Here is a 27,123-nt window from a genome sequence, read left to right on the forward strand (position 1 = left end):
GCTATTGAAGGAAAGAACTGCAAAATAAGTTATGTTGTTATGAGCTTAAAATGTGTCATTTGCCTGTTTTCTACCAATAAAGAGTGGATGTAGATTGTGAATTACCTTTCCATTTGATTTCTGGTGTCAAAGTTCATTTGTCTTTGTATCTTGTCTGGTTCATGAGTGATGAAAGAGCGTTTTTCGCCATTAGCATGGACATAATTTCAAGATGGCCACAAAACGAACCCCGTGGGCCATGAGTTGACCTTGGCTACATGAAAAATTCTTAACTAGACACCATTGGGGTCCTAAAAAAGCAGGTTACAAAAAATGCTATGGGGTGCACAGGACCCTATTTCTCTTGCTAGACTACAATGTGTTTGAGGAAATCTGAGAGCCTTTTATCACATTCCTCAGATAGTGTTAGAGTTACCCCAACATAAGGCACCACTTTTATAATGCAATAAAAATGATACACAAGTACAATACATTAATATCACATTTGAGACAAGAGCTGCTACTACTAGAAAACTACACTTGATCACACTAGGCTAACTCTTCCCAGCCTCCAGTGATGCACATCACACACTCTACTCCATGCTTTGTTTTTCACAGAACTCCTCCAAACCTCCTCCTGCTGCCTTCCTCTCCCTCCCTGTTTATCTTTCTCTCTCTCGCTACGCAGATTCCTCTTGTTGAGGTTTTTGCTTTCATCAGCAAACAGACCAGCAGGACTCGAAAGCCAAAAAATCCACTGTCTTTCCCACACATCTTTAACTAATCTGCTGCCAAATCAGCTGACAAGCCTTCGTATCTGCACAGCCTCATCTCATTCATACATCTTCCTTCTAATCTCTTTAAACCAAGTCAAACTACATCATCTTCAGTCCATATGCGTGTGTGAAGCACGCCACACATTTGTTACCCACATTATTCTCTCCTCGTACAGATAATAGGGATCCTATTGCTTCTGCAAAGTGAATCTGGTTTCTTGCTGGTGTGAAACTGACTGCACGACTAAGCTTATTATGTAAATATCCAATCTGTTCTCAGTGATGGCAACGTGTGGGCTGTAATCAGGTTATTTTTGCTCTGAGTCGACCCATTTCTGCTGTTTGTCTGTACGTCTGTGTGTCCCAAAGTTTAAAAAGAAGAAGTCAGTGCCCAGCTCGGATGGAGCCGCATGTCAAGGACTCTGGCCTCGTGGCTGGGTTAATAGAGATCAGCTCTCTGCCTTATGCTAAAACTTCCTAGAAGGAGGCACAATCACGTCACAGTGATGGGCTGCGATCAGAGCCAGAGACCCAGATGTGTTGATTTCCTGTGTCATTTAGCCCTCAGTGCTCCGCCAAGCCATGATTCAAAATGGCAACTAGTGCCTTTTTTTTCATCACAGCACATGCAGTGCCACATTCTGGTTGGTTCAGTGACATCATACTTGTTTGTCACTTGTTTGTAAGAATGCACCTGCAATAGGGCTGCAACTCAACATTATTTTCATCATCAATTAATCTGCTGATTATTTTCTCGAATCATTAATTAGTTGTTTGGTCTATAACATTTCAGAAAAGTATTTAAAAAAAGTTGCTAAGTGTTTCCCTAAGCCTGGGATAATGTCCTCAACTGTCTTTTTGTCCACAACCCAAGATATTTAATCTACTGTCATAAGAAACCAGAAATGATAATGTAAGTAGACTCTTAAAAGTCCCTAAAGACCCAAATAGTGAAGGGTTTTTTTAATCTTGTGCACACACAATAAATAAGTTCTTCCCATGAGCTCATCTGGTAGAGTGTGTGTCCCATTCAGGCTGAGTCCTCCTCAGCAGCCTGGGTTCAATTCTGACCTGCAGCCCTTTGCTGCGTGTCATCCCCCCCTCTATATTAATTTCCTGTCTGTCTCAGCTGTTCTATCAAGAGAGGCAAAAACTGCCCAAAAAATACCTTAAAATAAAAGATGAATAACTTGTTTCAATTATCCTGTTCCCACAAGATAAATAAGTAGTTTCAAATGTCTTGTTCCCACAACATGATTAATTTGTCCCCACAAGATAAATAACTTGTTTCAATTATCTTGTTCCCACAGGATAATTAACTTGTTCCCACAAGATAAATAAGTAGTTTCAATTATCTTGTTCCCACAAGATAAATAACTTGTTTCAAATGTCTTGTTCCCACAACATGATTAACTTGTCCCCACAAGATAAATAACTTGTTTCAATTATCTTGTTCCCACAGGATAATTAACTTGTTCCCACAAGATAAATAACTTGTTCAATTATCTTGTTCCCACAACATGATTAATTTGTTCCCCACAAGATAAATAACTTGTTTCAATTATCTTGTTCCCACAGGATAATTAACTTGTTCCCACAAGATAAATAAGTAGTTTCAATTATCTTGTTCCCACAACTTAATTAATTTGTCCCCACAAGATAAATAACTTGTTTCAAATGTCTTGTTCCCACAACATGATTAACTTGTCCCCACAAGATAAATAAGTAGTTTCAATTATCTTGTTCCCACAACTTAATTAATTTGTCCCCACAAGATAAATAACTTGTTTCAATTATCTTGTTCCCACAGGATAATTATCTTGTTCCCACAAGATAAATAGCGTGTTGCAATTATCCTGTGGGAACAAGATAAATAACTTGTTTCAAATGTCTTGTTCCCACAACTTAATTAACTTGCCCCCACAAGATAAATAACTTGTTTCATTGTCTTGTTCCCACAAGTTAATTAACTTGTTCCCACAAGATAAATAACTTGTTTCAATGATCTTGTTCCCACAACATGATTAATTTGTTCCCACAAGATACATAACTTGTTTCAATTGTCTTGTTCCCATAAGTTAATTAACTTGTTCCCACAAGATAAATAGCTTGTTTCAATTATCTTGTTCACACAAAATGATTAACTTGTTCCCACAAGATAAATAGCTTGTTTCAATTGTCTTGTTCCCACTGGATAGTTCACTTGTTCCCACAAGATAAATAACTAGTTTCAATTATGTTGTTCCCACAAGTTAATTAACTTGTTCCCACAAGATAAATAGCTTGTTTCAATATCTTGTTCCCACAACATGATTAACTTGTTCCCACAAGATAAATAACTTGTTCCATTTATCTTGTTCCCAGAAGATGAATAACTTGTTCCTACAAGATAATTAAGTTGTTCCCACGGGATAGATAACTTATTCCAATTATCTTGTTCTCACCAGCTCATAACTTGTTCCCACAAGATTAATAACTTGTTCCCACAAGTTAATAACTTGTTCCAATTTTCTTGTTCCGACAAGTTAATTATCTTGTCCCTACAAGGTAATTAACTTGCTCCAATTATATTGCTCCCACAAGATAACATGTTCCCACAAAATAAATAACTAGTTCCAATTATCTTGTGCCCACAAGTGAAAAAAATCACCTTTAGGGTAGAATTAAAAAATGTAGTTGTTTTTCTCTTTTACTCAAACGGATTAAATGATTATCAAATTAGTTGCAAGTAATTTAATAGCTGACAATAAATCTCATAATATTACAGCTCAAGTGGGCAAACTGTAGTGGGACTTTTTTTAAGTCACAGGCAGCCTTGCAGCAAATCTCTCTTTGAAATGTGAAAGGATTTGATGCAAGTTTGGGAAAAATGAGTCAAAACTTTCCATCTTTTATTGAAGTTAGTGTGTATTGGCAGACTTAAAATCCAAACTAAATTAAATCCAATAAAAAGGGGAATATTAAAAAACTAATGAAACATGTGAGATAAACCAGTGGAGCAGAAACTATGGCTTGACCTGACCCAAAGGATCAAGATCAGGTTTTAATTGTATTCCTACAAAACATGAGACGAAAGAAGAAAACTTCATAAAAATGTTTTTAGATGTAATGCCTGAGTACTTTTTAGAGTTTACATTAAAAATAGTGGCACGAAATAAACAAAAAGTCATGCCGACAACCGCAAACTATTCGTGGTTAGGAAGAATTTCCATGTGAAAGAAAGCAACACTGTCAGGGTGAAAAGCACCCCGAAATGATTCTGGGTTCAGACCCAAGTAAAATGGTCCAACTGTGAAAAAGGCTCTTGTTGGAAGAGAGCAGTTATTTCTTGCTGGAGTGTTTTTTCCTTTCACTTGGCTTCAGCTGGCCATACGATAACACAGCAATCAATCCGAGACCTTGTTGAGAGGGCGGCTTCTCACTGTGCTTCCAAACTGGCCCCGCAGCTTCATCTGGAGAGAGAACGTGATCTGATCGTGATCCCACCCAACCTCAGGAAGCACATTTGGAGTTAAACATGCTGTGAAGTCTGGGCTGAAGACAAGTTTTACTCCAAAATAAATTAGGGAAACATCTGCTCCCTGTCGCCTTTTGTTGATAAATTGAGGCACATTTGAAGTCTTATTGCTTGAGCAAAGCAGAAGTACAAAGGAATTTGTCATTCCCAGAACAAATGTACTATTAATAGGTTTTACAACACCTTGAATAATACAGCCACTCGGAGGGGACTCAGTGCTTCGTCGCAGATCGCTTGCATCTCTTCATCTTCCCCTCATACTCTTTTTTTAATTCCTCTGCTCGCAGAGAAAGGGAGACAGACGGGAGGCTTTGGATTCATGCTGCCAGGAGATCCAGGAGGTCTGACTGGGAGCAGATGCAGCAGTTATGAGACAGAGACATGTTTGGAAAGGGAGGCTTTGAGGATCCTGGCAAAGCTCTGCGCTGGTGGGAGGGCCAGTTGGAAAGGGCCAGAACCTTTCAGAAAGGGTATTCAGGATTATCGAGTGAGAGAGGAAATCATTAAGTAGAGGAGACGGAAGGGAGACGGTGAGAGCGAGAGAATTAGGGAAGGAGAGAGGAAGTCAGGATGAGAAAATGATTTAAGCAGCCAACAAACTTCTAAATGAGCACGAGGGGAACAAAGAGAGGAAGTCAGACTTTCACACTGCGAAGATTATTGTGAACTTTTATCACAGCAAAGTGCAGTGAAATTAATTAAATCCAAGGGACAAAGAGACGGGACACAACTTCTGTGTCACCACCACTTCCTTCCAGCTGTGTTTGTGCAGTTTATCCGGCAACGAGCATTCGGCCAAATGTGACGCAGATTACACATCGTCTTCATTAATGTTAAAGACACACACAAATGCTGTTAGACACAGAGCAAATGTTTCAGCAGATGATAATAAAAACAAAAAGCTCTGTCTCATCTTGAAAGTAATTGCTTGCTCTGTAGCTAATAGACCAGTTTTCTGCGACATCATCATAAGATGCGTGCGGGGGGTGGAAAACAAACAGAAACAACTGAGACTTTATAGAGAGATCAGTTGTTTTTGAGCTACAAACTGCAACTGCATCTCTCTGTCAAACAGCTGAGTATATAATTCACCATTAGCATTGAGCAATCAGAGCCCTGGATTTTAATAAGGTGATACTGATGAGGCAGAAACATGTTTTAAGGTAAGACAGCTGATACTGTTACTACGTGTTCATGGCTGTTAAGTGTTTGTCGGGCTGTGGCGACTAGTTTGATGAGAGGTCTGTGTGACTTGTTAGCTGATAGATGTGGCAGACTGATGGCTTTGGATGGAAAATGCATCCCGTTGTTACGTTTACACTTCTTCCAGAATTGGAATCTCTGAACAATCAAGAGCAGCTTTCTCACACAAGGCATTTGATCTGGTCCGATTGTAAATGCTGCCGTGAGAACACGATGTGGGAAAAATCCAGGAAGTAAAGCAAACATTGAAGAAGAGTACACTTGCAAGATAAATGTGACACTTTCTAATGTCACAATGGAGGGACAACTACGCAGGTTGATTTTAGCGCTGCTCATCGTGGACTATATTGCTGTCATTGTTCATTTTAGTCAAACCATACAGTTTGAAAACAAGGCGCGGCTCCAACTAGAATGTTTTGATGCATTGGATGTGCTGAATGTGCATATTAAGGCAGTACAGGAGGAGGTGCACATTAATAATCCTCCAGGACTGTAACATGCTCATGTTTAACCCAAACAATGTGTCATGTGACTGCAGTTGGTTCACATCCAGGTCGGAACACCTTCTCACCACAAACTAACCGCACCAGAGTTCGTTTGTAACCGGACCGAGACCATCTCTCAAGAAGGTCTCAGTGTGATTGTTTTGATGTGCACCTGAGTGTGATTGCTGTGTTCACACCTGCCCAAACGAACTGCACTTAAAGTACGTTCACACCAACAGTGACCAGAGCTTCCAAAACGGTGGAAGTCATTCATTTTAAATGAGAGCCCGGCGACTTGGGCAACCTGGTCATTAGTCGGGCGTCTTGGGCGACCAAAGAGACCGGAGTGGGTCCGGAGGGGAGTTAAAACTCGTTTAACTTTATGGTAATGAGCTCCGACGCGGTTCAGCAGCAACCAATCGGAATACTGACGTGCTTCGATGAAGCGGGTCCCAGAGAACAAGCCATGTAACTTTGGTTCCTACAGCTCACTTGTTCCGACAATGGATATCGAGAAGCTGATTACTTGTGTTCGCGCCCACTCAGTCCTTTAAAATGTGTCGCTGTTCGGTTACAGAGACCAAAATACAAAGAATGAGGCTTGGGACCGCGTCACGGACGTAGTTGGTTGGTCTGGTGAGTTTTAAAGTGCATAATGTTAGTAATAGAGGAGAGAATTGCAGGCTAATGTTGCGACGTAGCATGCGTACTTTCTGTTGGCCAGCTATGAGCTTTTTGACTGGACAACAGCAAGCAGCAACTACGCTGCTTTCAAGCCAGTAGTCCGCTTTGTGGCTTCTTTAAATTGACAGGCATGATAGAACGTTAAGTGATTCATGTGATGAGCGACTAGAGCGACCAAAGCTGCCACAGATATTTTTGACAGTCGTGCTTCTTGGGCGTCCTCGACAGACTTGGCCTCTTTGGAAGCTTCTGGTTTGAACGTACAGTTAGGGGGCAAATTAACCTGAGTTTGATTGAACTGAACCAAACAGGGCAGGTGTCGAAGCAACCTGAGTGTGGAAATGCCATGGTGAGTGCACCAGTTAATTTAACGTCTACACGGAAAACTTACAGGTTTCCAGCAACCTGTCCACCTTCACAAACACTATTTTGAGCCACAGGAGGACATAAGCATGATCTCAACAGTGAGAAGAAATGAGAACCTGTCAGCTTAAGTTGAATCATTGATCCACTGGGGATTCCCAGGGTGGTTTTAGTGTCTGTATCCTCATCACTTATGAGGCAAATCATCCGTGTCCGTGTCTTCCATACATCTCTACAATTCCAAACGATGGCTCAGCTGTGCAAAAGGTAAATTAACAATTCATGAGTCTGCAATCCGCCTTATTACACACAGTATGAACTAATGGCTGTGTGAGTCAGCAGACCTCAGAGCACAACACATCCTTTATCCCTTATCCAACCCGTGATAAGCTGTCACATGTCCCAATGTGTCAGACAGTGTTTCTCACTTAATGTATCGAGATGTACATTTGATTCACATCAGTAAACTGTGTCGTGACTAGTCCTGTTATGAGTTACAGTTAGCATGGCAACGTTTGCTTCTAACCACTGTGATTTAAGAGTGTGTCCCAAAGAAACTCGAAGGTCGCGGGTCACACGGCAGTCAAACAGATCACTGAGATAAACAGTTGTGTTCCAGACTGTAATGCTGCTGATCGTCTTCCAAACTTTAAATGGAGTTTCCAATTTGTTTGATCAGTGAGAATCCCTCAGAGGAGGTTGGTGTGTGTGTGTGTGTGTGTGTGTGTGTGTGTGTGTGTGCAAATTGAAACCTCATCAATGGGCTAATGGTGCGGCTCACCTAACTTTTCTGTGGCACACACACACTGACACACACTGACTTGTTCCTCATCCCCTGGTGTTAGTCTAAGTGGAAAATCATTGATCTGGCTCATTAGATCTGACCCTTCTCTATTATCCAAGGAGATTAGAGAAAGGCTTTTTCATTACATTCAGTTTTGTTTGTGTATTACGAGACAGCCACGAGTCAATGTATATATATTCTTTCCAGGCAGCTGCACTTACATAACATATTTGTATTGATATAAAATCATACGCTCCATGAATGTAAAGATGAGATCAGACCTTGATGAAAGGATTGCCTGTAAAAGAAGGACCTTGAAACGTTGAGCACACCACTCACTGCACGCTGACAGCAATGACAGTCGATGGCATCATCATCATCCTCTACTGGAAACAGCGCTGAGACACAGGAGAGACTTCTGGGTACCATGAAAGACTCACTTACACTGAGGGTTGTGGTTATTTGACATCAGCACTGAGCCTATCGTCGCCCTCTAGTGGTATTGGGGGATTCATAAAATATATACAGTAAATAAAACACACACACACACACACACACACACACACACAGACATACAGTGATACAACAGGCAGTTGTATGTTGTGAGACGACCAATGAAAAGTAAACACAAAAGACCTTTTTCCTTTATATTCTCATATGACTGACAGTGTTTTTAATCAATTTACTGACACATTTATATCAGGAAAAAGGAATTTCGGTTATATTAAAGCAAAGCTTCAACCACATTATGTCCTGGTTGTAACATTGCTATAAAATAGAAACCAATTATGACTTTTCTTGCCGCAGTTTCTCAATATTAAAATCATAAACATGCCCAAAATAAGCCAGGTTCAGCACTTTGCTAAAAGCTGTACCTGCAGCCTTTTGTTACAAGGTGTGTTTGGAGAGTTAAATCATCTACATTCTATTATTAAAGGGCCAAGTTTTTGTTTATCGGCTGTGAGGGTCCAAGGATAGAGGGATGTTGCATGCTGTAAAGCCCTCTGAGGCTAACTGTGATTTGTATATTGGACTTTATAGATCACACTGATATTGAAATTGGGCTACAATGAACTTTGCTCATCTGTACAGCGGTTTGGGTTGCCTTTGGGTATGAAATGTGCTATGTAAATAAATGTGCCTTGCCTATATATGTTGGCTGTATTCTGGTAATTTGATATTGGTGTCCTGGGGTACTCAAGGAATGCACCTTTATCCATGCCATGTGAACCTGTCCTCTAGTTCTACCTTTCTGGAGAGAGATAATCAAGCTGCTACAGTCATCCTTCACTACTGGAAAAGCCATGTTAGACCTGAATATAGAGAGTGGGTGAAGTTAATGACAGTGAATGCATCATTTGAGTTAATGATAGCCAATCTGCATAACAGAGGGGAATTATGTTTGCTTGTCTGGAACCAGAGGACTAAACATGTCATAGGAGCAAGACACTTGAGTGAAATGAGCTACAATTAATGGAAATTTCTTTTGCGTTTGCTTTGTCATAGGGACCTTTTTTTTTGTTTGTTTGTTTGTTTCCAGGCTCGATGTGTAGAATAGGTCACCCGACGATATATAAGGATCAGTGCTGTGTACAGAGAGATGTGTTTTGGTTTAGTCTGTGCTGTTTGTGTTTATGTATTTGTGTTGAAATCAACACACAAAATGACAAAATGATAGTAGTGGTGTCATGAAAGAAGCCATATTTGGAAAGTGGATTTAGTGTTAGTGAAGATGAGGGCTGCAGTGTTGGTGTTTATAAACGCAAACTCAAGACCTACCTTTTTAGCCTGGATTGTTTTTATTTATTTTTTTATTTTGTTTTTTAATTTCGTATTTATGATTATTGTGTATTTATTTATTATTTTTTAAATATTTTTTAGCTGGCATATTCTTCTATTTCGTGACTTATTTATTTATTTTAACTTATTTATTTACTTATTTATTGACAGATCTAAAATTGAGTTTTTATCCTGCCTCTGGTGTTTCCCCACTTACTGTATGATAGCATTACCTCAGTTTTTAATTTTAGTCCTTACCATTACAGTCTCTGAATTTACGTGTGTGTGTGTGTGTGTGTGTGTGTGTGTTGTTTTTGTTTTTATTGTGTGAAGCACTTTGTGTTGCGTTCTTATTGTATGAAAACTGCTATATAAATAAAGTTTTATTGATTTATTTAGGTCAGCCATGATTGACAGGAGACACTACCTAAGCTTGTGAAAAACACACACACACACACACACACACACACACACACACACCGTCAGGACTGAGCACTGTTAGTTTTTATAGCAGAATTTGGCTGAGCAGTGGCGATGGGGGCGCTCGTGCCAGCACGCGCATGCGCACTCGGTGGGAAACACGATTGAAAACGGGCAGCTATGCCGCGCGGTGCAGAAAACGGGCTGGACGCGTCCGCTTGGAACAACGGCCGGTGCACCGGAGGACTGACCCGGGGACTGCGGGACCGGGAGGCTGCTGACAGGCGCTAACAGCGACACTTTCCCCGGGGATAACCTCCAACTGAAACGGCGGCAAAGGCAGCGGCGCGAGCGGTCGACGAAACGGCTCCTTCTCCCCCTTGTTTCTCCTCTCTCCTCTCTCCTCTCTCCGCTCCTCTGCTTTCGGCACCGCAACAGAGACACCGAGACATCAGCAATGTTGCTGCTAAACGTGTAGGATTTACCTCCCCGGTGTCCGCTCCTTTGTACCGACTGTAAATAAAACTAACCAGTAACTAACGGCGACAGCAGCGGGTTCACTATGGTTCTACTGGTCCGCAATAGGAGATGTCTTAATAGCTGCTGTATGGGGACGTTATGCCTTCAGTTGGTGCTGTGGATTTTATGTGCCGTGAACGGAGAGGAGCAGCCGTTCAGTGTGGAGGTAAGAAACGGTGTATGTGTTGACATGACAGCATCTCAATAAAGGAACAAAGAAGAAGCTTTTATCGCCATTATATCATCTTATATTTAAAGACTAATGCATGTGAGGAGCAGTGTTGAGTTTAATGTTGAGGCAGTGTTGATGTTTCAGTAACAACAGGGTCTTTGTGAGGAGCCCAGCTGGGTTGTTCTTCATCCTGTCCCTTTATACACTTCTTTTTGTGCTGTTTAAGTTGTATCACAGCTTTATTTATTGCCCTATTTGGGCTTGTTCATGTTCTCAAAGTGGAGGCAGTGTCACTGAGCAAAAGTAATGTCCTTATAATATAATTTAATTGACAAAAGCCACAGGACTCAACTCTAACACTGTTATCCTCCCATATAAACTTTACATACTCATGTCATTTAAACTCATTGGGGCTCCCTGCTCAGATCTTTGTCTTCTTAAGGGTCCGTGACTTAATTTTAACACAGCACACAAGACCCTCCACTTTAAAGCATTCAGATAGAGCCACCGTAACAAAAGCAGCACATGCTCTGAGGCTTAATCCAGCTGAAACAGATCTTATGGGTTCACAGGCAGCAGTGTTGGCAGCCAGAGGAGATTCTGACTGGAAAAAGAGAGGTTTCTGTTCAACTGGAGCTCTTATTCTGATCTGATATCCCGACTTAATGGATTGTTAAAAGCCTCCAGGCTACAAGTGTTACGCCAATAAACTTTAACACTCAATCAGCTTTTAAAAAGAATCAATGTTTATTCTTTTTTCTGTCTTTCTTTCATGAGCCTGCAGAACTAACACAAGCTTCCCTCCAGGGTTTTTATACCAAGGGCATGTCTGTCTTTTTGTCTGTTGAATGCATACGGCTATCATAAAGTGTAACCCCCTCGCTGTGTCTCACACTTGGCTGCACACACACACAGAGACACCACACAGGAACATCCTGGCATGTCCACTGACAGCCATTCAAGTCATACATCCACATATCCACATGATTTGCAGGCTTGGCGTGCCACACTGTTCCCTTTGGAGGAACGGGGAGCAGATTTAGTCCAGATGCTACAGGTTATTCAGTTAAAACGTCTGTGCTCACATGACAGACGGAGGAGAGAAGTTAGAGAGAGGTACAAAGGTTTGTTCTTTTGTACCCAGTCGATCAATGACCCTTGAAATATCCAACACAACCTCCACTCTTAGTCAATCACGTCAAAACCCACGCCATGCAATAGCACTTAGCCTTTTTCTTGCTTTCAAGACATAATCAACAACATAAACACGAGCGATCGGCGATGACGGCTGGTATTGTTATCGTCGCCATATTTCATAATGTATTTCAGGTTCCTAACTTGGCTCCACATTCTGCTCTCCCACGTCCTCTGCCTCGACTCGCATGTTATTATCCTCCCCCGGCCCTTGCGTCTTGCCCTTTCTTTTCCAAGCCTTCCTTTGTCATCATGTGAATGTGCTGTAGTCAAGGCACTCCGAAACTTTCCCATTTTTGTGTCTGCCATTTGTACTCGAAATGAAAAGGCTCTGGCTTTTTTGTGCGCTTAGCCCTGTGGCTAAAAACAGGAAACACTAAACCTTTGTTTTTAGCAGAAACATTGTGCATATATAAGATTGAAAGTGTTATATAGAAGGTCTTGAATGTGTCAGGAGAGTACAGTGAATAAATGTGGTTACAGTAGTTTCATATCTGTGTTTTCAGCTTCCGAGAATGACAGTATGTGTTAGTATAACAGGCTAGTATAAAGTAGGCTTTTCACTGTAATACAAGCCATTTATAGCCCCTAATTTAACAGTCATCATCGTCTTGAGTATCCCAGAGGTGAGAGAATTAAGCATCAGCATCAATTTGCCCAAAGGTTTCTCATTGAGAGTGTACTGTGGAGTTCTCAGGTGTAAATGTGGCTGCAGCGAAGATCATAATGCACACTGAGTGGGCTAAGTAAGAGTAATTAAATCGGTGCAACAGAGTTCATATTGGATATATTATTCAACCGTAGTCTTGCTGTAAGTGCTTTGTAAACTGTGTTGCCAGGTCTGGCCTCAAAAGCCCAATCCAGCAGGATGACTGATGATGTCCCTCCGTGTGTCTGTGATGTTTTAAACACTACTGAACTGGTTTTTATTGGAGCCATCCACTCGACTTGTTATGACTGCGTGTGTGCATGCTTTCACCGCAGGTTCCAGAGGGTGATAATGAAGAGAGAGTATTTCCTCTCAATAACAGGTGCGGTTTGAGGTGGGAGGTCACCTAAAGCCCTCCCCTGTAATTGCCGGTCAGACTGCGGTCTCTTGGAAAACTTTTTGGACGGCAGCTTTAGTGCTGACTTCCTGGATTAGACTTCATGGCTGAGTTTACTGTATTGCCAATTTTCTCCTTTCTTAGAGTTTTCCTTGGATTACATTTTACAGAAAGTACAGCCTGTCAGCGGGCGATAAAACACTAATTAATACTAACTCGTAACACCTCACTTCAGTCTAACACTACAGATCTGCCAGTCTGTGCTAGAATAATTCTGAAAGCTCCTCGGCTTTTGTTTATCCGATTGTCTTTTCCTCAAGAAGCAATTTTCTCTGCAAATTAGACAATGTCATGAACAATGGCAAAGCCACTAGTTAATTTCATTTATCTCCTTGTGAGTTTTATTTTCTCTTTCAATCCGTATTGATTTTATGTGAAAAAGTAACGCTATGCTTCCTCTGCAAGGCTACATGCAGGACTGTAGGTGGGCCGCGCAGGCAGTCGAGCTATCTTGGGATATTTTTATCATTAGCTTTTACATAACGCGGAGTAATTAAAAGGGAGATAATGGATTTTAATCTCTTTTTCCTGTCTGTTTGACACTGTCTCATAGTTAGGATGAGATTTCACTTAATATTGCATAAGAGTCGTCTCCGCTCAGCGCCACAAACACACAGCCACCCTGAACTGTGTTTAACCATCCTCACATTTTATCTAAAGCGGTGTGTCTAAACTCTTTCTGGTGCTTTAAGGCTTTCAGTTCAATAATCAACATCATATTCAGCAGGTTTAAAGGCCAAGTGCACTCTTTGCATTGGATAGCAGCTATCTTAAAGCTTTGAATTCACCCTGTGACCAACATGTTCATTTTAAGAATTTGCAAACATCGCAGAGAAACTGTAATATATTCATCTTAAATGCTTTTGTTCCCATCTCTGTCAGAAAATAGTCTGGTTACATAAACTCCACATTGTATCACTCACAGCTATTTCTGTGCTCTGTGGTCTACCTTCTTTTCATTCTGCGGGGATTTGTGATATTTTGACTCATGGATGATTTTTCTCACCACAGTAGCTTTCTCTAGGAACACAACAACAACAACAACAACAACAACAACAACAGCAACAGCGTGGAAGTGCCAAAGCCTCATGAGCATCACGTTGCCTTGGTTTAACTCAGTATTTCACAGAGAGGCATCAGGTGCAGCGCTTCGCTCTGAGTCACATTAAGTGTTTGAATCATGCCACTACGCTCACCAGAGACAAAGCGAAGTTGCTTAGTCAGAGATAATCTGCTGTACAACAAAGAGAGCGCAAAGTTGCTCCGGTGTACTCCCATCTGTTAACACATCCTGTCTCAGATGGATGAATGAATTAATAAGAGCTGGTTTGGCTAGACTCCGCCGACTGACTGTCAGCTGTAATCATTAACTCCACCAAAGATGTTATCTGTTCCCTCTGTTTGTCTCTCTGTCACAGAGGTATCTCAGAAATCTAAGATCAGATTTCCATGAAATGTGGCGGACAGACCTCGTGTCAGAAACAAATTGATTAGATTTGGGTTGTGATCCAACATTTGTCAGTTATTGTTTTTTAGCCATAACTATGAAATGGATACAGACAGAGTTCTGATTATAAAATATAGACCATGCCAAAATCTAGGGATGCACCGATGATAATTACTGATAACCCTAACCCTAACCCTTACTGATAATTACCTGCTTCTCATGGCCAATAACCAATACGATCACCGACAATTTCAGTTGCTTTTTCAAGTGTTTTTTTTCCTGGTGAGGTCAGCAGAGGTCTCAGTCAGCAGCATTTGGCAGGAAGTTCATCAAAACAAAGATGGAAGCACAGGAGAAAGAAATCAGAAATGCGCTGTTGGCTTTAAAATCAAACGTTTGGACTTATTTTGGATTTTTGAACACGACAGGAAAGATGGACTTGGATATGACACGTGATTTGCAAGCAGTGTCATATGAGAATACTCCAGGAATACTATAACCATGAGGGCTCACCTCACGCACCATCTTTCGGAGATAGCGTGAGCTGCTGTTGGCCAAGCTAACGCTAAACCCGCTCAGCTGAAAAATCAACCAACACTTAGCTCGATATAACTGCCGTCCAACTCTGAGAGAGCTTAGAAAATAACACAGTCCATCACCTACTTCATGTGCAAACTTCTGCGTCTATATAGCCTTGTCACACGCTAAAAACACTAGAACACAGGTGTGTGACTCCACCCCGATGTTTTTTAACGACACAGCCGTACCCAAATTCTTAATCTGGCCTTGCAGAGGGCGTTAAATCTGCCCACAGTTGAGTTTGTCAGGTGTATGCAGCATTTCTGACAGGTTTTATGACGATGTTCGTCACGCTGTGTCACATTTAGCTGCAATAAAAATGATTAAAGTCGATGAACAGGCTGAAAATTTTTATGAGGTAAAACTGATGTTGACAACATTTTCCTGCAGGGGAAATAGTTTGCAGTTGGAAAAAATGTAATAAATCGCGATATATTGTTATCACAATACTCAGCATATCGCAATAATATCATATCGTGACCTAAGTATCGTGATGATATCATACCATATTGACCAACCAACCAAACATAATTAGTTTATAAAAGTTTGTTTTACATGTGTGAAGAGTTTGGTCTGGTGTAATGTATAACACAAATATTATCTCCTATATGATGATATACTCTATATCAACATAGTAAACTCTTCTTATTAATAATATGTTAATGATTTCAGCCATATTGCCCAGCCCTACTGCCAAACTCTGAGCCACATGCCCTCACATCAGTGCAGTAGCTGTTTTCAGCACTACGCTCACTCCAAGCCCAGTCCAGCCCGATGCAAACTACTTAGTGCTGTTGTCACTATGTGGAGAACGGTAGAGCTTCATTCCTGTCACAACTCATGTTACCAGTCGGCAGGCTCAGCCTCTGAGTGGCATCTGAATAATGGGAAGCAACTGGTGTGAATGTAAATGTGTGTGTGTCAACAGTTGTGGTTGTTCTCTCACTTCCACGGATTTTTGTTTTCACTCCTCGCTGTGTGTGCATGTGTTCATTTTTAGCTGTGTGTGTGTGTGTGTGTGTGTGTATGGCCTGTTTCCACCAAGCAGTCTGGTACAGTTTACTTCATTTTGGTAGCTTTTTTTCTGTTTACAATGTGAAAAGTTGTGGATGTTACCAGTGGACCTGTTCCTTACCGTCCCCATTTTTGTGTGTGTGCTTTCAGACCTAGAGTTGTCTCCTTTGGTCTGATTTTGTCACAAAGTTGTATAGAGTTGGTTTGTATTCTCACGGCAGCATTTACATTTGTTTGTGTGAGAAAGCTGCTCTTGATTGGTCAGAATTTCAATGTGGGAAAAATCCAGGAAGTAAACAAAACATTGAAGAACAGTACACACCGAGACCACCTCTTCAAGAAGGTCTCAGTCCGGTTGTTTTGGTGCGCACCTGAGTGTGATTGCTGTGTTTTGGTGCGCACCTGAGTGTGATTGCTGTGTTCACACCTGCCCAAACGAACCGCACTTAGGGGGCGAACTTGAATTCGATTGAACCAAACCAAACAGGGCAGGTGTGAAAGCACCCTAATAAACCACTCTGCTCTACACAATTGTCTAAAATAGCCTCAAATTAAAAATGCGTCACTTCCGACATTTAGCGCTTTTGTGTGTCATCAGGCAGTGATAGTCTTTAGGCTTTTATTTGCATTAAATAGTCAGTTTCTCCTTTGTTTTCGTAACAGTTTTCATCCTCATCTTTAACAAAATACATATTGAAATCGTAGCTGTTTCTGTGCAGCCATATTTCCCTCCTACATACAGTACACTCTGTATGTATGGGCTTACCTTCTGTGTCTGGGTGCACGCAGGGGCGCTTATGAGTGTATTTATACTTGTGTGCTTCACCCTCGTTTCACTGGGCAATCACACAGATCGCAAGTACACAAACACACAGCAGTATTCTTGACGTCATTTGGCTTTGGTAAGAGAGCAGATTTCGGAGCCACTGGGGTGTCTGTGTCAGTCTGTTCACCCAATCCTAGAGAATACACAACACCTGCACTGACCTAAATGATTCATAATCGCACACACACAGACGCAGACACACACACACTCGCCTGATTTTCCTCAGCAGCCACTTGTTATTGTTGTGTGTTGTTCCCAGTCTTTCTCCCTGTGTTGCAACACTCAGTCTTTCTCTCTCTCTGAGATGTATCTTTGGTCACAGCTTACTGAGCTGTTAAATCTTTAATGTGACTGACAACTGCAACATTAGAAGATGCCAATGGGGCATCACATGTAAGGCTGTCAATTAAGCTGTTGACAGAAACGCTTGGGGAAATGTGTGTGTGTGGGGGTAATTTTTTTTTTACACTGCACAATTTTGTGAGTCATGGCAACTGTTGCAATCTGTTTCTGTGTGCAGTGATGTAATCTTATACCAGCATGTTTGAATATGTGATTGCAGCAGTAATCAATCAGCTGTGTGGACGTTTGATCGTTTAGGATTGAGATCTCTCCGCAGAGTGAGTTTATAAGATATTAGCTGGTGTCAGATGTCATAATCCAGGGATGTCTTTTTCTCATTTCCAACATCTTAAGTCATCAAAATGCTTTGGAAAACCCCCAAAAGATTATCCACTAGAAAAGACACTGTTCTGATCAGTATGTATGATCAGACTGTGACATTTTAGGGTGACATTTTTGTGACATTTTGTCCTAATGGGGCCATGGAGATGGTGAACACGGTGTGCATTAAGTATTTTTCGAGTGTGTGTATGTGTGTGTAAGCGCCCGGGGCTAAATATGAAGCAATGCCCTGTTCAACCTCTGCAGTAATCACATTGCATCGGGGTCATGAGGTGCAGATGATAGTTTCGCTATCATTAAAAGTCATGCGGAGTCTTTTGCAAATGTAAATTTTACAGTACGAATACAAGTGCAGCAGTGAAATTATGTGTGTGGGTTTGTGGTTACTGGTGTGGGCAGGAAGGCTGTGGTTGCCTTGACGACCCTGGCACACTTGCCAGTGGTTCTGCGTGTAACCGATGAATAATTCAGGGTGGTCAGAGGCGGCAGGCTTTCCCAGGAGGCCGGGATTGTGTTCCCACGAGTCACCTGTTCCCAGAGCTCCGGTCACTCCCAGCTGCTCTGACCTGACTCTGTGACTGAACAGATAGATCCACCTTTATACCATCAGCCAATCGGACAGATCAATGCCTAGCTGCACGGCACACTCACTTGAGTTTGTAATATAATATCTCTACTATAGAGAGAGGTGATGTCATTTTGAGAAAAAGTAATATAAACATTTTGGGGGAGTGATATTTGTGATGCATGTGATAGTTGAGGCATGATTCCTCCTCATTCTTTGTTTTTATCCACTGTAATCCCCGAACATGGATCTGTTTCTCACACAAAAAACATACAGGAACATTTTTATAAACCCCAGTGAATATCAGGGCTGGAATGACTCCAAAATGTGATTTCAACTTTCTTAACTTTTTAATAATTGGCAGACCTGATATTTGTGGCATAATAAAGGACTTGGGGCAAGGTCTTCCACTGCTGATTTTCTGTCCTAGCAGGGAGCTAATTGTATTCACTCAGCATCCCTGAGTGTAAATCATTCACTGATGAGATGAGTAGACTGAAAACCAGGAGGGCTCTGAGGCAAGTGCTGACAGGAGCTCGGTCATAGCGGAGGAACTTATTGACATTTTGCAGCCTACAGGCAGTTCTAAGGCAGGGTTTCTGTCCTGCCAGCACTTTAGCTGTCACACAAAGTGACACACCTATGTCACCTTAAGTTTGTGAAATTGCATTGAGTGGCGTATGGCTCATAATTTGAGCGCCATGTCTGCTAAATTAATGTGAAACGTTATCCTAGAGTGTGGAGGTACCATTCTCTGTTTTGACAGATGGATCTTCTGAATATGAAAGGTGTATATATAGAGACAAGATATAAAATAGCATGCACTTACTGGTTGTCTGATTATACTAGGGCTAGGGTCAACCAATAGTCGTCATTTAGGGCCATTAGTCGACTAGTTGCCAGCATGTTTACGATATTAATTTAATGATTAAATGATATATTGTGGTGGTTTGAGTTGAAGGTGTGAGAAAGAATAGTATCAGTAACATTGTTAACACTGTGCTACATTACAGAGAAATACAAAACCGTACTAATGAACCTTCATTAATATAGGCCTATATTTTATCTACAAGTGCACGTCACACACTGAGCGAGCCGCCTGTTAATGACGCTGTGGGCTAATGGGCATGTAGCTACTTCCATGTTTCAGATGATACGTCATGTTTGTAGTCGACCAATGAAGATGAGTTTACATGTCACCTTGGGTTTGTCCTTCACCTTCTCAAAATGATCCCACACTGGATTTGTTTGCAGTACGTTACCTCTGTGTTTGACTGACTTTTAGATAAAAGAGGCTGAAACAGTTAAACTATAAACTAGATTTATGATGGGGTTTCTAATGTCACTGATGCATACTGCACATATGTACAAACTCTTATAAACATGCAGGAACAGTGTGTGTACTCAAGGTGAGTCCTACTGTTATATATACGAGGTACAGTTTATGTTCTCTGTCTCATTCTGCCTATAAACCTTCTCTGAGTAGCACAGACTTGTAAACACACTCCACTCTCTGAGTAGTTCATTGAAGGTCTGTGACAAACCTGCTCTGATCACAAGAATAATTCTGAGATTTTATAGAACAGTTTGAGCCTAATTACCTCCAATATTGCAGTGTGTATCATAGGACTGTGGAAAAACCTGGGAAATAACGTGTGATTCACAGTACTGTCACAAAAACTGACGTATGGACTTTAATTTAAGTGAATTAAAGGACTTGCAGGCATGCCAGTTCCCAAAGTCCAATTAATGGTGGCTTTTTGCAAATAAGGATTTGAGTTAGAGACCAAAGAAAAGCCTGGTACTAACAAATTAAAGCAGTGGTCATTTTATAAACCTTAATCACTTGATCCCTCTCTTGACATTACTTTTTTTATACTGTATATGACTTCTCATTAAATTTTTCACCGTTTTTAAAGGGGACCTATTATGCTTGCTTTCAGGTTTACACCATAGACTTTATGAAATAGTTGACATAGCTTCTGTGTGGACGCTAGGGGTGGGCAATATGACCCTAAAATAATATCACAATATTTAAGGGTATTTGTCGAGCCATGAGCGTCACATAGGTTTACATTACCAAAGGTTTATGACAAAATCACTTGATAACACCAACTCTCGTGTGCGCATGTCGAGAGAGGAGAGGGAGACACGCTGTGCTGCTGCCAGAGGAGCCGCTGAATGAGTTTCCTCTGAGCTGTAACTCACTAACAGTGTCTGAGAAGTGCCCAGGCCTAACAGTTTGTGATTCGAAATTAACAACATTAGCAATGTTTCCCTGACGTTAGCATGTCCTCATGTAGTAGTACAGGCTACGTAATGTAAACACTTGCAGTTGCTTGACTGAAGTAGAAACCATATAAAGAAATCCATCACCTGCTGACGTTTTTCTCTAAAATAGAGAAAAATGTTGAGTGTTCAGAACAGTGTGAAGCCTGAGCTTTGTCCTCACTGAGAATACTTTTGAATGCGTTTACCTCATCATTTGAAACGTTGGCCACGTTGGATAGAACCTTCCCAAACTGTACCATTATATACATAACAGAAATTAAGGAAAAGCATAATGGCTCCCCTTTAAAGTCACGTTAATGTCAAAGGTCAAACTGAAGCTGAGCTGCCACGTCCACAACCCACCATAAACAATTAATGACCATGTGATCTCTGGCACGAGTCGCATGCTGTGCCTGTAACCTGAGGGGGCCAAGCTCCCGTCCTGTCAGCTGATCAGTCACAAACGTCAACATCAGCAGCCACCGCACGCCGTCAGCACGTTGCCATGCCAACCGGGCTTCCTGAGGCACGTCTCATCCATAATAGATTGATTCCATCGTCTCGCAGGTTGGCCTTATGATTGCACCCATCGGCTAATTGGCCCGCCTTCTGCTCGTCAGGTAACAGGCCGAGCCAGGTGGTTGAAAGGTGGTCCGAGGACATGAATGCTCCGCGTTCAGCTCAGTTCAGTGCTTGTGTGAGGCATGTGGATGAGGACAAGGCCTCTGAGTCACTCTCTTTCCTGATGCGTGGTGTCTGCGTGTTGGTAGCATAGGGAGTTTACCTGGAATGACTTTGCTAAGTCTGATTGTGTGTTTAGACTCTCTGTTTGAGACTGTTTGGTCTTAGCTGGAGCTGAGATGTAGCTGGATAATAGCCTAGTGCATTTTCATAGATATGGCTGTATAAATGCACTGAAGTGTCCTTTCAGGATAGCTACGAGGGCCAAGATTTTAAACCACAAGCTGTTTTTTTCTCAGTGTGACAAAGGTGAAAATGAAATGCACTGTGTGAAGGAGTGTGTAGAGGAGGGAGGTGAGGTCGGGCTCCTCTCCCATCAGAAGCATGAGAGAAATCTACATCAAAGAGGAGTGAAATCAAGTGTGGAGAACCCAAAAATAGGCACTGAAGCATTTAAGTCACTTTAGCCTTCATCTGGGCATGCTGGTGGACTCCTTATCTTTCCACTTCAAGAGTGCCTTGATTTCTGGAGAAGTTTAACCTCATTATAGCACGCCACTCTTTCTGGAAGGCTCGCTATTTTTCTAACAGCATAATTATTCGATTACACATGAGAGACTTATTTTTGTTTCATGACGTTTTCACACTTGGCTGGTTTGATTCAGTTGCCTCATGATGTGGGTGAGAGTCGGGGTGAATGGATCAAACAAACACACCAAAAATGATTTCTGGTTTGTTAAACCTCAAACATTTTTATCTGATATCAAGATAGCTACATTTGCACTCGTAAACTACATGCCATCCAGTTTCTAGCTGCCCTTTCTTTGTTCTCTTTGAGAGATTCAGATCTTCTCTTATCTAACTCTTGGCAAGAATAAACATATTTCCCAAAATGTAGAGCTATTTCTTTAAAACTCCTTTTTGACAGAGGTGGGACCAAGTCATTGTTCTGCAAGTAACAGTAACAGTAATTCTCAAGTCTTTGCACTCAAGTCCCAAATCAAGATGGACAAGTCCCAAGTCCTAAACTTTGAGTCATGAGTCCTAAACATGTCCTAAAATGCTCTTTACCAAATGTAATGTAATGGAAGTTGTTCCGTCTCTGTTTGTAGTTTTTGACATCATTTCTTTCTTGACCACCTGTTCTTTCTCTACACAAATGAAATTATCTTTGGTACCATTTTTTCCAACAGCCGCTCAGTAATGTAACATTAGTTGTTCATAATTCTCTCCTGCAACTTGATTGGATGCTTTTGGATTGGTTCAGAGTGGATCTGGGGAACTAAATGTCCTCTGCTGTCCAAGAATTTCTTTCTTTGATGAGATGCAGGAAAAGAGATCCCACTGGTTGACAGTTGAGTTCCCAATCAGCCAGTGTGCAGTGTTTATAATTCTTAGGTTTGGTTTAAGACAGTTTGTCGATTCCAGATGGGCAAGAACTTTGGCAGCACTAGATAGAGTCTGGTTACCACTCTAAATCATTATTATTACAGCCAACAAGCGCTCTAAACTGCAGCTCTATTGAACCGTACTGAGTGTTCTTACAAGCTCCCTCGTTATCCATTTGGATGAGGAGGAATTTCTGTCTTATTGAATAAGGAGGACTGTTGAGCTGGAGCTTCCTGCTCTCAGGAATCCTTACATCGGTAGAACACTGGGAACCATGCATAATGAAGAGAGACAGTGAATCAATGATGAAGAGAAGAGGGAGGGTAAATACAGAAAACAGACAGAGATAAGGACAGATAGGAGAGTAGAACGTAGGACAAACGCGAAGAGCTTGGTAATGATTCAGCAGCATTTTAAGGATCTCTTCTTTTTCTAGGATTATAAGAAGTTGGGTCACCATCCTGGAAATAGTGAAACACTTAGCAGTCAGTTAATTGTTGTATTGTAGGCAGCGGTAAATATCTGCTGTGTTGTTCTTTTAGCTGTGTCCCTAAATGTTCGACAAGACCCGAAAACAAATTAATTCAATGTCCCTCTATTTTTTGCCTCTTCCCAAAGAACTCATGAAATACTAATAAAGTTTGAGTCAAGACATAATCTATAAGCTTCGGCATGATGATGGAATCAAAGATCAAAGACGTGGATTCAATCTTTGAAAGTGTATGCAGTATTAATAGATTTGAGCCTTGAGCTTATGCTCGTCTTTGAAACTTGAGGGTGTGTAGCTTGATTATGAAAGTGCAACTGTGGCAACGTTTGTGTCAGTTTGACCATGAAAGTTTAAGGCTTTCTATGTGACCGATGAACTGAGGAAAGACAAGTTTGTAAGGAAATGCAAAAGTTAAAGTTAAAAGCTTCGGGCTTTGAAGAGAACCGAGCAGCGTTGCAGAGATGTAGAATATTTGACTAAACAAGAGTAGTTGCTTAAAGTTAGGTCTACAGCAGCTGTCTGAACTGAAACTGCAACTTATCCAAAGTGACAGAGACTTTGTCAAGTCTTTTTTTGTGATTAAACTTTTAATTGCTTTTTCAAATGTCTCAGGACTATCCTGCTTCCCGTGACAAGGGCTAGCTTCACCCAAGAACACACTTGTGAAGTCAAGTTAGCCTCCATTGGTAAAATGCCCAATATGCATAATCCTGGACGGTCAGTGAAGTCTGTTTCCAGTATATTTGACATTTGACAATAGCTGAACAGGAGTCATGTACAATTTCACATTTATAAAGCATGTCGACCATTGTGCCCCCTTCTTTGCTGCATCTCCAACAGCTGTCATACTCCCTAAGCCTTAACTTTGACATTTCCAATGGAGTCCATTTCGTATATCTAACGAAAATGCACATACAACTGTTTGTGTGATAAATAAAGAATTAGCGCCCCACAAATGGCATCGTCACATTACCCACTTAATGTAAATTTATGTAGGTTCGATTTCGGCAGGTACAGTTAGAAAGGCTAGGTTTAAGCAAGTAAAGTTATGTAGGTTAGGTTTGGAAAGAAGAAATGTGGTTGGGCGTCGTCATGTTATGTGCTTTATGAAAAGTCACGTAGATTAGATTTAAGCAAGTTAAGTTGTGAAGGTTAGGTTTAGGAAAAGAAACATGGTGACAACATCCCTTAAAACAATTAAAAGTTCACTTGGTTTCACAGGATGTGAACACTGGCTTTCTGGGGAAAAGTCACAATCTGCTTCTTTATGTGAATTTTTACTTTTCAGAGTGCTGCAGGGCTGACGTTTTCTTGTTGGCCGATGTCGAAGTTAGCATTGCCCTTGTTCAAAAGCAAATGGGATACAATGGCAAACATGTTTATGATACTTACATGTTTGGTTCAGCGAAATAATCTTCACAAATAAACACAACTTTTATGGTTTTTAAAGTGTAAATGTAATCCCCAAAGGTAAAAAGCTAATGTTAGGCTATAAACGAACTACACCACAGTCCCATGACTTCAATGTTGCCACCACAACAAGGCCCTGAAGCCATGTTCAGCATGATGACGTTCTATAGTCTCATTTAACCACTTGTTTGCAGCCGCCTTTTTAAGACACCTAAAGGCTTTGAAAGTCACAAGTGAGGTATTAAGTGAGGTATTAAGTCTTTTGACCTTTTGTTACGACAGACCTTATTTCAGGCATCTAACAAAAAACCCATTCAAAAAAAACATTTGACTTCAAGACAAGGTAACTGGGAGTGCTAAAATGCTAACTCATTTCCTGGTTAGGGACTCATTCCTGCACCACTATACTACTTCCACCTTTGCTCGCATCAGCGCATTGGTCACGCGATCATAGCTTTCCAGATACACAAATTACTCGAGATTACTAAGGTTAAGTATGAATTCTGGTGCGTTACTTTTTGTAGGTATACCTACGAACGGTGCATGAGCACAGCCTGAATGATGTCGTAGTGATGTCTTCTGGGTTATCTCTGCTTGGAGGCAACAAATTAATAATAGAAAGCCAGCGTTGCAAACCGGAGGTGAGAGGCGTAACAGAAATATGCCATTGGTTGCGAAATGTGGTATATGGCATTTTTGGAGCCTGATATATACCAGAGACTAAAAGTTAGACTAAAGAAGTACCCTAACTTTATTGTAGTGCAGCACTAAAACATTGAAACACTCCTTTCAGCGTGTAATCATGTACCGTCGAAGTTTGTGAAACACTCGTTTGTAATTCTGTATCAGTCTGTGTTTTTCTGCTGTGTTCATTTATAGTGCTGTCTCGCAGTTTCCCTGTATAAAAAGAACCAGTGTGATAGCTACACCCTCCATATCCTGCCTGTGTCTCTCCATCTCATTCTCTGAACAACCCCCCCAACCCCCAACCTCACTCACCTCCTCCATGCAGACACACACACACACACACACACACACACACACACAGAGTCCAATATCCTGTCAATGTGTGAGTGACAGACATATCTAACAGCAGCCTCAGCTTTCTCTTTCCCCGTCGCCTCTTTTCTAATACATCTCTGTATCTGATAATGGCTGCATTGTCTGAGAGCCCAAACACATCACACCGCCTCACTTAATACATACTGCCAACACCTCCTGAAAAAAAAAACCAACTCACCGTCTTGTTTTCGTTGCAGCTTCTCATTTGAATAATAGCCGTGTAGCTCACACTGCACATGCATTTCATACGCGCTTCTTTATGTTCTGAGCAGGGTTTCAATATATCTAAGAAGTGTATATGTACACACATTTATGTTGACATAAAAATGTTAATGTAAATGCAAATTCCTTTGAAATGAATAGACGGTTTCTGTACTGAAAATGTGGTCCTATAGTGTTTTCAAAGCAGGTGCAATGTACCAGTTGTGCAGTATTCTGAGACTGCAGGAGCAAAACAGCCTCACAGTGTTTGGACTTTGTTAAGCTAAATATGCAGTGCCACGTCTAAACTGTGTGCTTTTTCATCAGCGTCTTTTTTTTCCCCGTCTTTCACCCCAGAAGCAGCGGGGAATTCACGGGGGCAGTGGTTACAGGACAGAGCCAGTCGTGGTTACAATAAAGAACTGTCCAATGTCAGAGAGGAGATGTGAGGGAGGGACAGAGATGATTACAGGACAAGAGAAGGGAGAGTAGACATTAGGAGGAAAAGGGACTAGAGGGTGACATGACGGAGAGAAGATGCACGCAAAGAGCAGGAGAGAACAAGTCAGGCTCTTACAGATGCTTAAGCATGCTTGTAAATGAGTGTGAATATGTAATGCACATGTTGCTGGAGGCATAATCAGATTTACACTTATAAAATTGAAGATTTGGAGGGATAAACAAGAGTTCTGAAAGTTTCAACTTGATTTTGAAAGTTAAAAATAAGATCTGAAGGATTAAAAGCAAGATCTAAATGTCTGCAATAACTGTGCCACGCTCGTAATGTTTGCCGTGTTACAGAGATTTAATTTAAGTTTGTGTGCATGCCTTTCTGGGCTCCAGCTCACTTCTTCAGAGATTAAAACATGCCCTTTGAGCCTTGCCTGCTGGTGTCTGTGATACTATTTTAACAGGGGAGAGATCTGAAACACAGGGAGAAAAAGCCGCTCAAAACAAACCAGACTTGGCAGAGTGTAGCGGAGGGTCGATCAATTATTTGTGCTTTTCAAACCTGAATCATGGTTTAAGCTTTCAAAAACTTACTTTTAGTTTTGTATTTATTTTTTTTACCTCAAACCAAATTTCTCCACCAATATATGAGTGCGTTTTGGAGAGAGATTTGCTGATGAACATGTATGTGCAGCGTGTGTGGCTGTCGTATTGTCCGACCCACCGAATACTGTTGTGTCTTTCATGGCTGTTGACGGGCTTTAGCGTGTGTCAGATCTCTTGTGAGAGAAGTGTTTCATGAAAGTGTATAGTGTCTCCGTCTAAGCTTGTGCATGTATGTGTGCACGTGTGTGTCAGATTATGGAGCTGCGGTTTCAGTACCTGAGCAGCAGAATGGAAATCTCACCCATGCACCTCTCTCCCCCAGAGGTGTACTCAGAGTGTAAGAGAACATGACATACATCATAATGTTAGCACCCACTCACTGAGGGCGACGGGGGAAAGAGAGGCAGTGGGAAATCCATGAAACAGACCTGAGCAGAGAAAGACGGACAATTAAAGAAAGAAGAGCG

At 41.3% G+C, this 27,123-nt stretch overlaps 1 protein-coding gene across 2 annotated transcripts in view; it reads left to right on the top strand.

Annotated features, from left to right (window-relative positions):
- The first annotated feature begins 10,140 nt into the window (after positions 1 to 10,140).
- The window catches only part of LOC126397901 (matrix metalloproteinase-16-like), a 93,568-nt gene continuing 76,585 nt past the window's right edge, over positions 10,141 to 27,123 (top strand). For both annotated transcript variants that reach the window (XM_050056950.1, XM_050056951.1), the window contains exon 1: positions 10,141 to 10,675. In XM_050056950.1, coding sequence (XP_049912907.1) covers positions 10,553 to 10,675 — 123 coding nt within the window. In that variant the 5' untranslated portion in view covers positions 10,141 to 10,552. The remainder of the gene's footprint in view (positions 10,676 to 27,123) is intronic.

This window comes from Epinephelus moara, chromosome 11 (assembly GCF_006386435.1).
Source record: "Epinephelus moara isolate mb chromosome 11, YSFRI_EMoa_1.0, whole genome shotgun sequence".
In the NCBI taxonomy this organism is placed as follows: domain Eukaryota; kingdom Metazoa; phylum Chordata; class Actinopteri; order Perciformes; family Serranidae; genus Epinephelus; species Epinephelus moara.